Source organism: Myotis myotis, unplaced genomic scaffold (genome assembly GCF_014108235.1).
Source record: "Myotis myotis isolate mMyoMyo1 unplaced genomic scaffold, mMyoMyo1.p scaffold_m19_p_1, whole genome shotgun sequence".
NCBI classification, from domain to species: Eukaryota; Metazoa; Chordata; class Mammalia; order Chiroptera; family Vespertilionidae; genus Myotis; species Myotis myotis.
In genome coordinates, this window is record NW_023416313.1 from 202,140,841 (window position 1) to 202,154,772 (window position 13,932).

The following is a 13,932-nucleotide window of genomic DNA, read 5'->3' on the forward strand; positions in this document are numbered from 1 at the left end:
CGCCCTGTGGCAGAGCTGGGCATCCTCAGAGAGGGGAGAAGATGGAAGGGAAGATGGTCAGGGGGTGTGGCTTTGAGTGCTGCCCTTGCCATGGAGTGAGCAGATGGTGCTCGATACAGTGAGAAGACAACTAGGGCAGGGATTTTAAACCCACCACCCAATGCTCTGGCAGGTGAGAAAGACAAAAGCTCTCCAGCTGACAGCAAAGCCTATACCTCTGACACCAGTCCCTGGTCCACCCACCACCACGCTCCCGGCACTCTCTCGCTCGGTCCTCCCCAGCTCTGCCTGCTGACCCCACACCCAGGAGCCAGGCAGCCGCTTGTCCAAAAGATGTTTCTGAATCAGGCAAGAAAGGCTGGAGATGGATCAAGGGCCATTTATTAACTAAGTGATCATCAGAGAAAGAGTCATAATTTGCCCTATGTAGGACGGGAGGAAGAGAAAAAGGAAATTAAAGGGAAACAAATGACAAACGACAGAAACCAAGGACTTTTGTTGGAGGATTCTGAGTTATGCTTTTGTTTGTAATTCTCTGAAGTAGAGAAAGAAATAGGGATCTGAAGGAGACAGAGTGAGAGAGACAGAGAAAAGCTACAAAGAAGGTACTGCCAGAGAGAGGAGCACAGCACCCAAAGCCTCCCACTTGCTCTCCTCATGCAGAAACATGAGGCAGAGAGGAGGTGGGGACTGAAGGGAGGTGCAGGCCCCAGAGGAGGAGCCAGCAAGCCTGGGCCGGGGGCTGACAGGCAGGGAAGCACAGGAATGGTGGGGACAGGGGTAAGGGCAGGGGCAGGCGAAGGAAGGCGGTGTCGCCTGTACTTACTGTCACAGACGTAAGGTTTGTCGTGGTCTTCCTGAGAGGTGGGGTCATGCCTCCTCCTGCCACCGGCAGAGCCACGGGCCTGGGGAGACATGGGATGTCATATGCTTGTTACTCTGGCCATCACCACAGGCCCTGAGCACGTACTGTGAGGCCCCGAGTGCTTCCGCTGCATCTCCTCGTTCCCTTTCACCACATTTGTGCCCATGCCAACCCCCTTTCATAGGCCAGGAAACGAAGACCCAGAGAAGTGAGGTAACTTACCCCAAATCGCTCAGCTACTCACAAATCCCAGAGGGAGACACTACTATGGGCTCCACTTAACAGATCAGGAGACCGAGGCAACTGGAGAGGGTAGGCAGCTGGTGTAAGGTCACTCAGCGGCTAAGTGCAGAGCCAGGACATTAACTCAGGACAGTCCCGCTGCAAAGCCTCTACCGACCAAGTGTCCTGACTCTCCTGTTGCTAGTAGGACCTCTTCCTCCAACTCCTTAGCCTTGCAGCTCTGTTGCTACCAAATGGAGATGCCAACTGGCTCCCCTCAGCTGATCAGATGACGGGCGTGTTGGAGCAAGTAGCATAATTACAGTTATCAGGCCAGACCCCTTTGTTCACACTCCCCCACTCAAGTCTCTCAAGAGCCAGCCAGGCCTGGCATCGGGGCACAGGGCATGAGGCCGGCTCAGCCAACTCCAGAGGGGTGGGCTTCAGCCGAGGCCTCCCTGTGCGGTCTGCCGTGAGCCTCCGGCCAGTGACAGAAACCTTGGCTGCTCATGGCCTCCTGAAGCTGGACCGCTGACACCCGCACCCATGTGCACCTCCAGAAAGAGTCGGCACAGCCTGGGCAGAGGTGGGATAAGCTCTACCTCGAGACTAGAAGAGACCAGCTGGAGAGGGAGCGGGCGGCTCTGCGGCCCCAGGACAGTAGCTGCAAGAATGCAGCAAGGTTTATTTTTAAAACTTGAAAAGTCCCACACTGGTCACGTGTGTAGCACCCTAGCCTCCTCAGGGTCATTCTCTGGTAATGAGTAGCAGTAAACTCCCAACCAGGAAAGGGCCTGCCGGGTCTTTGGGGACAGAGAGAAAGGCACAGCAGATGAGAAGTAAAATGGCAGCAACCTGGAATGCAGGGAAGATGGGGCAGTCCCAGGGGCCTGGCCCAGAAAAGTAGCCCTGAGGACTTCAGGGTCAAAAGGCCTGAGATGTTTGCTTGTGTATGCATGCTCACTCTCTTTCTCACCCGCCACCTCACCTCACCTACCTCTCTCTCTCTCTCACACACACACACACACACTTCACAATCAACACCACCTGGCAAGCAAATTACAAAATCCCACCCCCCTCCTCCCTCCCTTCCACTGCTCTTTCCCTCCCTTTGCCTCCCAGCCCCTCACCCCTATACACATGACAGCCAGCAGCCCCCTCCCCTCGCCCTCATTACTCAGTTGACCCAAAGAGGGAGCTGTGAGGTGCACTGGCAGTCACCCTGAGGCACTGACAGGCTTCCCAGCCTGCCCATGACACGGAGGGTGGTCACCCTCAGCTGCCCTTGCCCACCCCCACCCCACCCCACCCCCACCCCCCCACACACACACACACCCTCGGTGAAGCCAGGGACAGCTTGACGTGTGCAGCCCGCAGCCATCACAGTCGCCTGGGAGTAGGTGAAAGCAAGTCAGGCAGAATGACGAGGCAGCAGCAGTCCCAAGGAAGGGGCTCTTAAAGACTAAAAATACCAGCAGGGACAGGAGGCGCTTTGCGGAACTGGAGGCTCAGAGGGGAAGAGGAGGGCCCGGCTGAGAGCCCAGGTTTCATTTCACTCTGCAGAGCTGACCAGCCAGGTGACTACAGGCTCCCACACTCTCCCTGCACCTCAGTTTCCTCAACTGCAAAAAGGGGGGGGCGGGTCATAGCTATAGAACACTGAGGGCACATGCCAGGGATTCTTCCTGGCAGTAGCTCTCTAGTCTCCCAGAATCGCTCAAGCTTGGAAACTCAGAATCCTACTCATCTTATTCAAATGCCACCTCCTCAAAGAAGCCCTCCCTGATCAACTTTTTTAAAAATATATTGATTTGAGAAATAGAAACATCAATAATGAGAGAATCATGGATTGGCTGCCTCCTGCACACCCACATTGGGGGTCGAGCCCACAACCCAGGCATGTGTCCTGACCGGGAATTGAACCATGACCCCCTGGTTCATAGGTCGACGCTCAACCACTGAGCTACGCCAGCTGGGCTCCCTGATCAACTTCTGTCCACTCATACCCTCTCCATTGTTCTCTTTCCCCATCTTGCTTTCTGTTTTATCCCACACTTAACATTGTCTGACATCCTATCACACACATGTTGGTGTACTTGATTTTCTTGTCACCCCCATATGAGGGTGAAGCACATGTCTATTTTGGCTACAACTGTCCTTGGAACCTGGCATGGGGCCAGCCATTCAAGAAGCACTTAATAAACACTTGCTGAAGAAATGAATCAATCAATCCGTGGGTGGATCAGTATGTCCATCATCTTTGGTTCTTCTCTTTTATCCTCTATATCCATGTGCTATTGTTCCTTCCTTCAAAGGTCATCTTAGGCTTTGCATTTCCCAACTAGTCCACATTTTAATCCAGGAGCTCATCAACTGACCTCCACACTGCTCAAAGAACCCACAAGCTGGGGTTCTACCTCTGCATTGCCCTACCCAATCCATCCTGTATGACTCCTAGACCAATTAGACAAAAGGAGTGAAGGGCCTGGCCGGTGTTGCTCAGTGGTTGAGCATCGATCCATGAACCAGGAGGTCATGGTTCAATTCCCTACCAGGGCACATGTCCGGCTTTGAGGCTCAATAGCCAGTAGGAGGCATGCAGGAGGCAGCAGATCAGTGATTCTCTCTCATCATTGATGTTTCTATCCCTCTTTCCCTCTCCCTTCTTCTCTCTGAAATCAATAAAAACATATAAAAAAAAAAAAGGAGTGAAGGACAGGAACCAATGGCCATTCATTCATTGCCATCTAAAACCCACTGACATCCAATGGTGACTTAATGCCAATGCCCCTAGGTTCACCTCAAGCTCACGCCTTTATTTTTAATGATGTCTGTCTTGGACCTGCCTCTCTGCCCATCCCCATCTGATCCATGCTTTAGCCCTGCTAACATTCCACTCCTCCAAGAATCTTCTTCTCGCCACATTGATGAGTAAAAAAACATCAGCTTTAATGTCAGACACAGGTTTAAATACCAGCCATGTGTCTTTGGACAAGTTGCTTCTCTAAGCTTTACCTTTCTTAACTGTAAAATGGGCCTAGCAACATCTCTACTGCAGGGTTGCTGAAAAAGAACTAAGGGTGTGTGAAACCACAGAGGACAGTGCTACGTCTACAGGAAGTGCTCAACAAATTATTTCCCCTCGATGCCCAAGCTGATCTCTCTTTCCTCTGAACTCTCACTGCATTTGGTTAGTGCACAGTCAAAAGCCTGTGCTTTCTAATTGTATCATGGCTGTTGCTATTTTCTCCTCAATTTAATTCCAACATCCTTGAGAGCAAAGATGCATTTCATACTTTATTATGAATCCCCAACCCTTAGCACTATGGCATCTGAAGCGCTTTCACATATACCACTTCATTTAATTCCTACAATAACCTACGAATTAGAGCAAATACTATTATTCCCATTTGACACTTGATAAAACAGGTCCAGGGAGGGTTCACAACTTGTCCATAGTCTGAGAGCCAGCAGAAGAAACAGGACCAAGGTTTCCAGACTCTGTTATAGAAAACTTTGAAGCTGGTTACCCAAAAGAAACCAGTTCTCCCTCTCTGAGACGTGCCCACCCCACTCCACTCCATTTCTCATTCACACACTGGTAGGCCATGGCAGCCATGACTGCACCGCATGGCACTGCTCTGTCTGGCCACAGCTGATTGGCTGGCTCAGGAGTGGACACCTGACCAGAGCAGATTCTAGTTCCAAAGAACTTGGAATTTGGAAACAGTTGGTTAGTACAGGCAGCTGACCTAGGGACCTATCAGTGCAGGAGCCATGGCGGTCATGTGCACAGAGAGGCAGAAAAGGCAGTTGTGGGAGAGAAGAATGAAGAAGTAGAGGCCAGAAGCTTCCAGAGTACTTTACTCTTCCCCAGTCCCGAGTCCCTGCCACTCTCTTGCCCTTCCTGAGGTTTCAATCTTCATTGCTCAAAGTTGGAGCAATGTCCCAGCGGCTTTTCAAATACTTCCCATTTTTGCTTAAGCTGTTAAATGTCCTACAAGTTAAAGGCCCCGACTGGGACAGACTCAGAGAGCTAGACCCTCTATACCAGTTGTTTTCAAATAGTATCTCAAGAAATCCTGGGGGTCCCTGAGACCCTTTCAGGGGGTCTTCAATGTCAAAAATATTTTGTAATAGTACTAAACGTCTTTGAAATTTTTCACTCTCATTCCCTCACGAGCGCACAGAGGAGTTTTAGAGGCCACAGGACATGATGAGGTCATCACTGTGTGCTCGTGAATACTTACATTTAACACTTTTTCTCTTTTGATAAGTAGCACTAGTTATAACCTATCATAACAATAGCTTTTGGGAGGGTCTCTCAGTTATTTTTAAGAGCTCCTGAGACACCCCCCCAAAAAAACTGAGAACCACTGCTCTATCTCTTGGCTATTTAAAGTGTGGTCCTCAGACCAGCACTGACATCATCAGCCCGGAGCTTGTAGACCAGGCAAGATCTGAGTCCCCACCTCCAAGACCAACTGCATCATAATTTGCAGCTTAGTAAGATCACCATGTGCTTCGTGTGCACATTAAAGTTTGAGAAGCACTGAACTATACCACAACGCATCAATAAATACTTCCTGACTGACTGATCTACTTATTGATAACATGGATGATTCCCAAGAATTTTATGAATGTTAAAGAGCTTAGATTTCTTGGAGTAAAGTTACCACAAACACAATCGTTAATTGTTGGGTCCGAATTTCTTTCACCCTTCAGGGAATCTCCACTGTCAGAACTCTGAGAGTTGTTATTCCCTTTGCTGTACCCTCCTAATAATATCTGGCCTTTTGTTAAGCACTCAAAATTGGCTGTGTATTTTAATGATGAAGAAACTGAAGCTCAGAGTACATATATAATTTGGTCAAGGTCACAGAGGTTACATAATTCACCCAAAGTCTAGTAAGTGGTGGGGCTGGGATTTGAACTCGCGGTTCAAACAAGACAGAGGCTGTTCTTGTAAACGCTACCTTAGGCCTGGCTTCCTCAATGAGCACACAAAGCACCCGGGGCCTCAGTAAAGGACAGACGCTCATCCAGCCCATCTAGGGTGAAGTGTGGGGTCCTGCAGTTCTCACAGTCTCCCAGGTGATACTGATGCTGAGATGCATGGCCTTAAACTGCCTTTCAGTCCTGGCAACAGAAATGGGTGTGACTGTTCTCCAGGAGCCAACAGCAGCTTAAACACACCACTGTAAAGGATGACTTAATTGCGCAGCTTAGTATACTTATTCCATCCCAGATAGGCCCGCCTACACTCATCAGGGTCCTCCTAAGGCTCCCACCATGGGTGACAGGTCCACAATGTCACTGCACAATGTAGAGCCATTCAACTGCCCCTTGGCCATCATAAGGTGGGCCCGGTGCTGGTCTAGGCCCCATCCAGCCCCAGACCTTCTCTCAGCTCCCACAAGCTAAAATATGACTGTTCTTTCTTTTTCCATCATTCAATCATTCATTCAAAAAAGTGGTCACTGGCCACATGCTAGGGACTGGGCCACACGTGACCCAATGGAAAAAACCACAGAGTATGTTCAAATCCTGACTTCTTCCTTACTAGGTTGGATGACCTTCAGCAAGTTACTTAACCTCTCTGGAAATAATAATATCAACTTATGGGAATAAAAGAAGCAGTGCTGGCCAATAGAAATACAATGCAAGCCACACATGTCATCTTAAGTTTTCCAGTAGACACATCTTACTTTTTTTTTTAAGTAAAAAGATAAATAGGTTCAATTAATTTTAGTAACACATTTTACTTAACCTAACATAGCCAACATATTATCATTTCAATATGGAATCAATAAAAAAATATGAAGATGTTCTGCATTCTTTTTGTACTATGTCTTCGAAATCTGTTGTATATTTCACACTTGCAGCACATTTCAGTTTGAACCAGCAACACTGTACATGCTCACAGCCACAGTGGCCAGTGCAGGAGATGAAGTTTGAAGTGCTCAGTCATCACTCTCCATATGTCAGCTCGTACTGTAACTAGCCCATCACAGTGCCTGGTATACAGTAAGTACAGTAAGTAAAAATGGCTGCTACTACTGCTACTGCTAATGTTCCTACCAAAACCCCCTACTCATGTTCAATGACTGTGAGTTCAATCACTGATGTTTAGGTTGGGAATGGAGAAGATTTGAAGACCATCCTCCTTCCACAATCGACTCGCCTAAGTTTGGTTTGGGCTAAGGAAAGGGAAGGAAGCAGGCTTGGAGGTGACACACAGCTCTTGAAGCTCACAAAAAAAGCCCAGAAATTCTACATTCTAAAGCCTCCTTCAATGATAGAATCACATATTCATTATTTTGCAACCTCCAATGAACTCATGGGTCGAGGCAAGTTCATCAGTGGCTGCTAAAACAATTAGTTGAAAACTCAATGGAAAGCTTATAGAAAGAGATCAGGCTGACAACACCCAAATCCTCCTATCAATCTTAGCACCACCAGAAGCAGAACACCTAGACAACATGCGCCTCCGGATGTGATGCAATAAGATGCATACATCACACCTGGGAAAGATTCTTGCCCCACCAAAAAAAATATTTATACACATAAATATCCTGAATCTAATCAACTCTCTAATCAAACCAACAGTTTTCAGGAAATAAAGAGGACAGAGGAATACTTTAAATAGTATCAGTCTGCCAACTCTAGAATGTGAGAAATTCCTCAAGATCAACCACCCAACTTCTTCAACAAATAAATGGCATGGAGAAAAAAAAACACATGTGTGTGGGAGGGTATAGCAGAGAAAAGTCATCAGAGACTTGATAGTAGATATTAGAATAGTTGTTCTTTTTATTGGGTATGATAGTGATATGTTAGAGATATACACTGAGATATACGCAGGTTAAATGATAAAATGTCTAGGAATTGCTTTCAAATATTTCACACATAAAAAAAGAACATGCTAGCCCTGGCCGGTGGTTAGAGCGTCGGCCCACAGACCAAAGGGTCGAGGGTTCGATTCCCAGTCAGGGGCACATACCTGGATTGCCAGTTCAATGTCTCTCTCACATTGATGTTTCTCCCTTTCTCTCTCGCCCTTCTCCCCTCCCTTCTCCTCTCTCTAAAAAGCAATGGGGAAAAATATCCTCGAATTTTTTTAAAAAATAAAATAAAACATGCAAACCAAGAAAAAGTGAAAGAAAAGAACAGATATAACAAGAGTGTCAAAAGGTGATCATAGCTGAAGCGGGATGCCAACTATATAAGGTATGCAGCATCAAAGGGCTGCCCTCCCCAGACTCGGAAATTCCGGCTTCTGTCAACAGGTTGGAGCGATTCAGCTCAGTGTGGGCAGAGCTGAGCACTTGTACCAGTGACCTATCATTATGATATAGCTTTCCAGGCCCCATCTCAGACCTCCCAAAGCAGAACTTCTGGGGTTGGGTCCTAGGGACCTGCATTCTGAAAGGCTTTGTTGGTGGGTCTGCTGTATACTAAGGCACAGGAACCACATAGAGAGGTATGCCAATAATTAGCACTAGATCAAAACCCACGGAGCACCCAGGACTAGCCTCTTGTCCATGAAAAACATAGGGTCCTGCCTGCAGCCTGAAGGAGCCAGACAGGACTAAGAGTTCATTCTCGATGAAGAGCAGCGGTTTACTCCCAGAGGTCCTCTGCACCTGGTTACTGTCAGATGCCCTTGCAGACCCATGAAGATGACCACAAAAGGCCCCTTTGGGCTTGAACATGAGCACTCTGGAGGACCAACCTGAATACCTAAGTTTGGTTTGGTTCCCTCCCCTTAAGGGTCATTCTCATATTTTTATTCCTTCCACCACAGAATTCCCCTCTGCCTTTCCCCAGGTTTCTGGTGTTTTCTTGCCACATCCCACCAGCCTCCAAAGCCCAGGCCATACCTGCTTGGGAACCACCAGCTGTGGGCCTACTCTCTGCCTAATGAAACACACCCCAAAGCAGGTGTCCTGACCCTGTCATTCTGGGGCAGCCTGGGGGGCGGGGGGGGGGGGCGGGCAGGAAACTTTCAGCCTTCTTCGAGGCCAAGAAACAGGGACAACTATCACATTTTCCTTGTTCTCCACCCTCCCTCTGTTCCCACCCCCAACCTCCCCTAAGTCTCAGCATCCCCCTCCCCTCGAGGCACCCTCTGCCTCTTCTCCCTCTTGCCAGCCCTGAACTCTTGCAGGCTATCACCCAGGATCAGAGCCTCTGGTGTTTTCCGCTCCGGGAATTCTGCAAGGAAGACCATGGATGTTCTCTTCTCTCTCTCTCTCTCTCTCTCTCTCTCTCTCTCTCTCTCTCTCTCTCTCTCGTTGCAGTGGGGCCTCGCCTCCCTGATTTCTCTCATCCCTCCTGGCATCCCAGCTTACCCGTCCTCTGGTCCTGTTCTTTCGCTTGGGAATATCCTCTTCTAAATCCTCTTCTTCATTGCCTTCTTCTACATTTTCGTCGTTTTCCAAGACTCTCTGAAATGACAAGAAAATAAAGAGGAGTTAAGAAATAAAATGCAAAGGAGAAAACAGATCAAGGGTAATTTGGGGGGTGCCCCATTTTGCTGTATTTTAACAAAGTGACGATGCTGCCCAGAGTGAGCGCTTGGCAATAGCAATTCTCTTTCAAACCCCTGGGCCCCTTCTAGTCAAATCCTCCTAGAACACCGAACTTTTACAGCTCTTTCTGACAAAGATGTGTTTTTCAAAAGAAAATACTCTGCAAAAAAGACCCCAAATAGCCACAGCAATCCTGAGAAAGGAGAACAAAGTTGGAGGGGTCACAATACCAGATATCAAGCTATACTACAAAGCCACGGTTCTCAAAACTGCCTGGTACTGGCACAAGAACAGACATATAGACCAATGGAACAGAACAGAGAACCCAGAAATAGACCCAAGCCATTATGATCAATTAATATTTGACAAAGGAGGCAAGAGCATACAATGGAGTCAAGACAGTCTTTTCAATAAATGGTGCTGGGAAAATTGGACAGATACATGCAAAAAAAAAAAAAAATGAACTTAGATCACCAACTTACACCACACACAGAAACAAACTCAAAATGGTTAAAGGACCTAAATGTAAGATGGGAAACCATAAAAACCTTAGAAGATTCCATAGGCCGCAAAATATCAGACATATGTCGTAGCAATATCTTTACTGATACAGCTCGTAGGGCAATGGAAACTAAAGAGAAAACAAACAAATGGAACTACATCAAAATAAAAAGCTTCTGCACAACAAAAGAGACTATCAACAAAACAACAAGAAAGCCCACTGCATGGGAGAACATATTTGCCAATGCTCTTTCAGATAAGGGTTTAATCTCCAAAATTTACAGGGAACTCATACAGCTTATCAAAGGAAAGATAAACAATCCAATCAAAAAACGGGCAGAGGGCCTAAGTAGACACTTTTCGAAAGAGGACATAGAGAAGGCCAAGAAACATGAAAACATGCTCAAAGTCGCTAATCATCTGAGAGATGCAAATCAAAACAACAATGAGGTACCATCTCACACCTGTCGGAAAGGCTATCATCAACAAATTAACAAAGGATAAGTGCTGGCAAGGATGTGAAGAAAAAGGAACCTTCATGCACTGCTGGTGGGAATGCAGGCTGGTACAGCCACTGTGGAGAACAGTATGGAGTTTCCTCAAAAAATTAAAAATGGAACTCCCATTTGACCCAATAATCCCACTTCTAGCGCTATATCCCAAGAAGTTAGAAACACCAATCCGAAAGGATATATGCACCCCTATGTTCATAGCAGCACAATTTACAATAGCTAAGATTTGGAAACAGCCTGAATGCCCATCAGCAGATGAGTGGATTAAAAAACTGGTACATCTACATAATGGAATACTATGCTGCTATAAAAAAGAAGGAACTTTTACCATTTGCAACAGCATGGTTGGACCTGGAGAGCATTATGCTAAGCAAAATAAGCCAGTCAGAGAAAGATAAATATCACATGATCTCACTCATATGTGGGATATAATGATCAACATAATTTGATGAACAAAAAATAGATCCAGAGACAAGGTAGCACTGAACAGATCGTCCAACCTCATAGAGAAGGTAGGGGAGAGAAGGGGTTAGAGATCAACCAAAGGACTTGTATGCATATATATTAGCATAACCAATGGACACAGACACTGGGGTGGTGGGGGCATGCCCTCATGGGTGGGAGTAGGGGGGGTCAATTGGGGGTAAAGGAGACATATGCAATACTTTAAACAATAAAAAAAAGAAAGAAAATACTCTGGTAGGAGCAATTTTCTGTGTGGACCCAAGTTTGTCAAAACTTACTTTCTTTAAGTAATTATCCTTTTGTTTCTAAATATGAAAATAGGTTTCTCCTTTCCCTGCCACACTGGAACCCTGCCCTGTTTGATGAAAACAAGTAACTTCCTGTTCATCTGACCAGAATTTGACATGAATGTGCTGTTCTTAATCACCCATTGTTATTTTTTAAGAAAAAAAAAAAGGATCTATTTTCATTACAGAACATTACTTATCATGGGGCTTAAAGACAAAAATTTCACTCTCTCTAACAGCTCTGTCGTTATAGAAGAGAATCTCATTTCCATTTTGCAGAGAATAAACTAAGCCTAGCCCTGGTTGGATGGCTCCATTGGTTGGAGCATCATTCTGTACACCAAAAGGTTGCAGGTTCGAATCCCAGTCAGGGCACATACCTAAGTTGTGTGTTTGATCCCCGGTTGGGGTGCTCACAGGAGGAAACCAATTAATGTTTCTCTCTCACATCTCTCTCCCTCTCCCTCTCCCTCTCCCTCTCCCTCTCCCTCTCTTTAAAATCAATAGAAAACATGTCCTAGAGTGAGGATTAAAAATAAATAAATAAGTAAACAAACAAACTGAAAACAGATTTGACTGCTCAATACCATACAGAAAATCCATGACCAAAGCAAGGTCAGCTTCATCAGCTCAGTTTCCCATCTGTTTCTCAGCCCTGTGTCTGAAGTTCCCAAGGTGTACTGTGGCATACCCTTCCTGAGGGAACCTGAGCACTTCATTCCGTTTGAGGGAGGTGTGGGGAGGTTTATATCTCTAGGTATCAGGGAAAGATAGGTTGTGGCCGAGGACCCAGCCGCCAGAGTGGGAGTGGATAAGGGGGAAGAGCACGGAGCTCACTGGACTCCATGGCAGGGACCCTGGGGCTCCTGTACGGACTCACAGTGTGACCGAGGGTGAGTCATCCTCTCCTCATGCGCGTTTTCCTAATTATAAACCAGAAACTCACTCCCTCATTCGACAAACATCTGTCTGGTGCTGACTACATAGCAGGTGCTCTGCTAGACAAGCCAGAAAGCGGCTACAGTCCTGGCTCCACACGGATTTTGAGTCTAGTGAAGGGAGGACAGATTTACACAACATATATAACCATGTCATTGCAACTCCTGTAAAGAACAGTGACAGGCACGTGCCAGCGGCTATAGAGGGTGTTAGAAGGAAAGCTAACTAATCTGAGGGTCAGGTAGGACTTCCCTGGGAAAGTGACCTAAGCAAGTTGAGCTATAAAGAAAGAAAGACTAGTGTTGGAATGAGGTAGGGAGAAGGAAGAGAGGGGAGTATTCCAGGCAGCGGAACAGCATGCGCAAACTCCCTGAGGCAAGGAAGCATGACTTGTCCAGGGAGCAGAAAAGAGGCCCATGTGACTGACCAGGATTCAGTGACTCGGGAAGAGACTGGCATCAGATGAGGCTACCAAAGTGGTGGCCACCCTGTTATAAAGGATAACAAACAGCATCCACTGTGTGGTGACGGTGCGACAATCACACATCTATGAAAAGGTTTAAAAAGCAGCACCTACCACACTAACATCTGGTATCACCATCACTGTCCAAGCGGCCTCCTGGACAATGCCTTTGGCCTGCCCTCAAAGCAGGAAGCCCAGGAATTAAGTCACCAGTGACCTTCTCCCACTGCCTCCTTGTCAGAGAATTCCCTTCCAATCACAGGGGTCAGGATACTGCGAATTACCAAACCCTCCCAAAGAACTCAAAACCAGTCTAGTCAATTCTTCTCTGCTCGGTTTACCCAGGAAGTCATCAGCTGACAGCACGGAGGAGTCTCTGGGCCAACCTTAGCCATCTAACTGAGGAGCAGCGTCTGCTGGCCATGACCTCTGGCCTGAGCTAGGCGACGCTGGTGCAGGCCCAGAGCAAGCCTCCTAGCCTCCCTGCATCTTAGCCTTTGAGCGGAAAGTGGGAATGTGAGCGAAAGTCAAGCAAGACAAGGACTAGTCAAATGCTCTGCAGCCTTCAGTAAAAGATGTAGTTATTCCGACTGTTCTTACTGTTCATACAGCCATCTTGGAAACTTTCTGAGTCTTCAAGTCATTTAATCATTGTAAGTTCTAAGTGCCTCGAATTTAAAGGTCATTGCCTCTAGCACCTAAGCACAATTTTGACTCCTCTCATTTTTTATTATGAAGATATTTATTATCTGTGACATGGATTCTAGGTTGGAAAGTGAAAGACTGGTGAAGACAGCTGAGCTAGCCTCCAGAAGTGCTACGCGGCCTCAATGTCCAGCAGTAAACTGACTTCTCCCCAGGCTCCATTCCTCCCTCTTCCCATCAGCTTCCTTCCCTGTGTGTCTAGCACCTCCTGTATGTGAGCCAGGCCTCAGATGTGACAGCACCCGCCCTGTGTGTTTGCATTTCCTGCACCAAGGCCCTGATACCAGAAGCCACTCTCCATAACTCGGGAGGAGGCAAGAGTTCCTAACAAACAAAGGCCATATTCAGGGTGAGGGAGGAAGGGGGGTGTCCTGTATTGGGAGTGAAGGGCAGCGGTGTCCAACTAGAGATGCAGCTGATCTCCCCGTCCAAGGACATT

General features: G+C 47.1%; 1 protein-coding gene across 1 annotated transcript in view; it reads right to left on the minus strand.

Moving 5' to 3' along the window:
• The window catches only part of DPF3 (double PHD fingers 3), a 266,506-nt gene that overhangs the window by 94,002 nt on the left and 158,572 nt on the right, over positions 1-13,932 (minus strand). The window contains exons 5-6 of the mRNA XM_036311929.1: positions 9,442-9,537; positions 827-905 (exon numbers count right to left, since the gene is read on the minus strand). Of these exons, the coding sequence (XP_036167822.1) occupies positions 827-905; positions 9,442-9,537 (175 nt within the window). The remainder of the gene's footprint in view (positions 1-826; positions 906-9,441; positions 9,538-13,932) is intronic.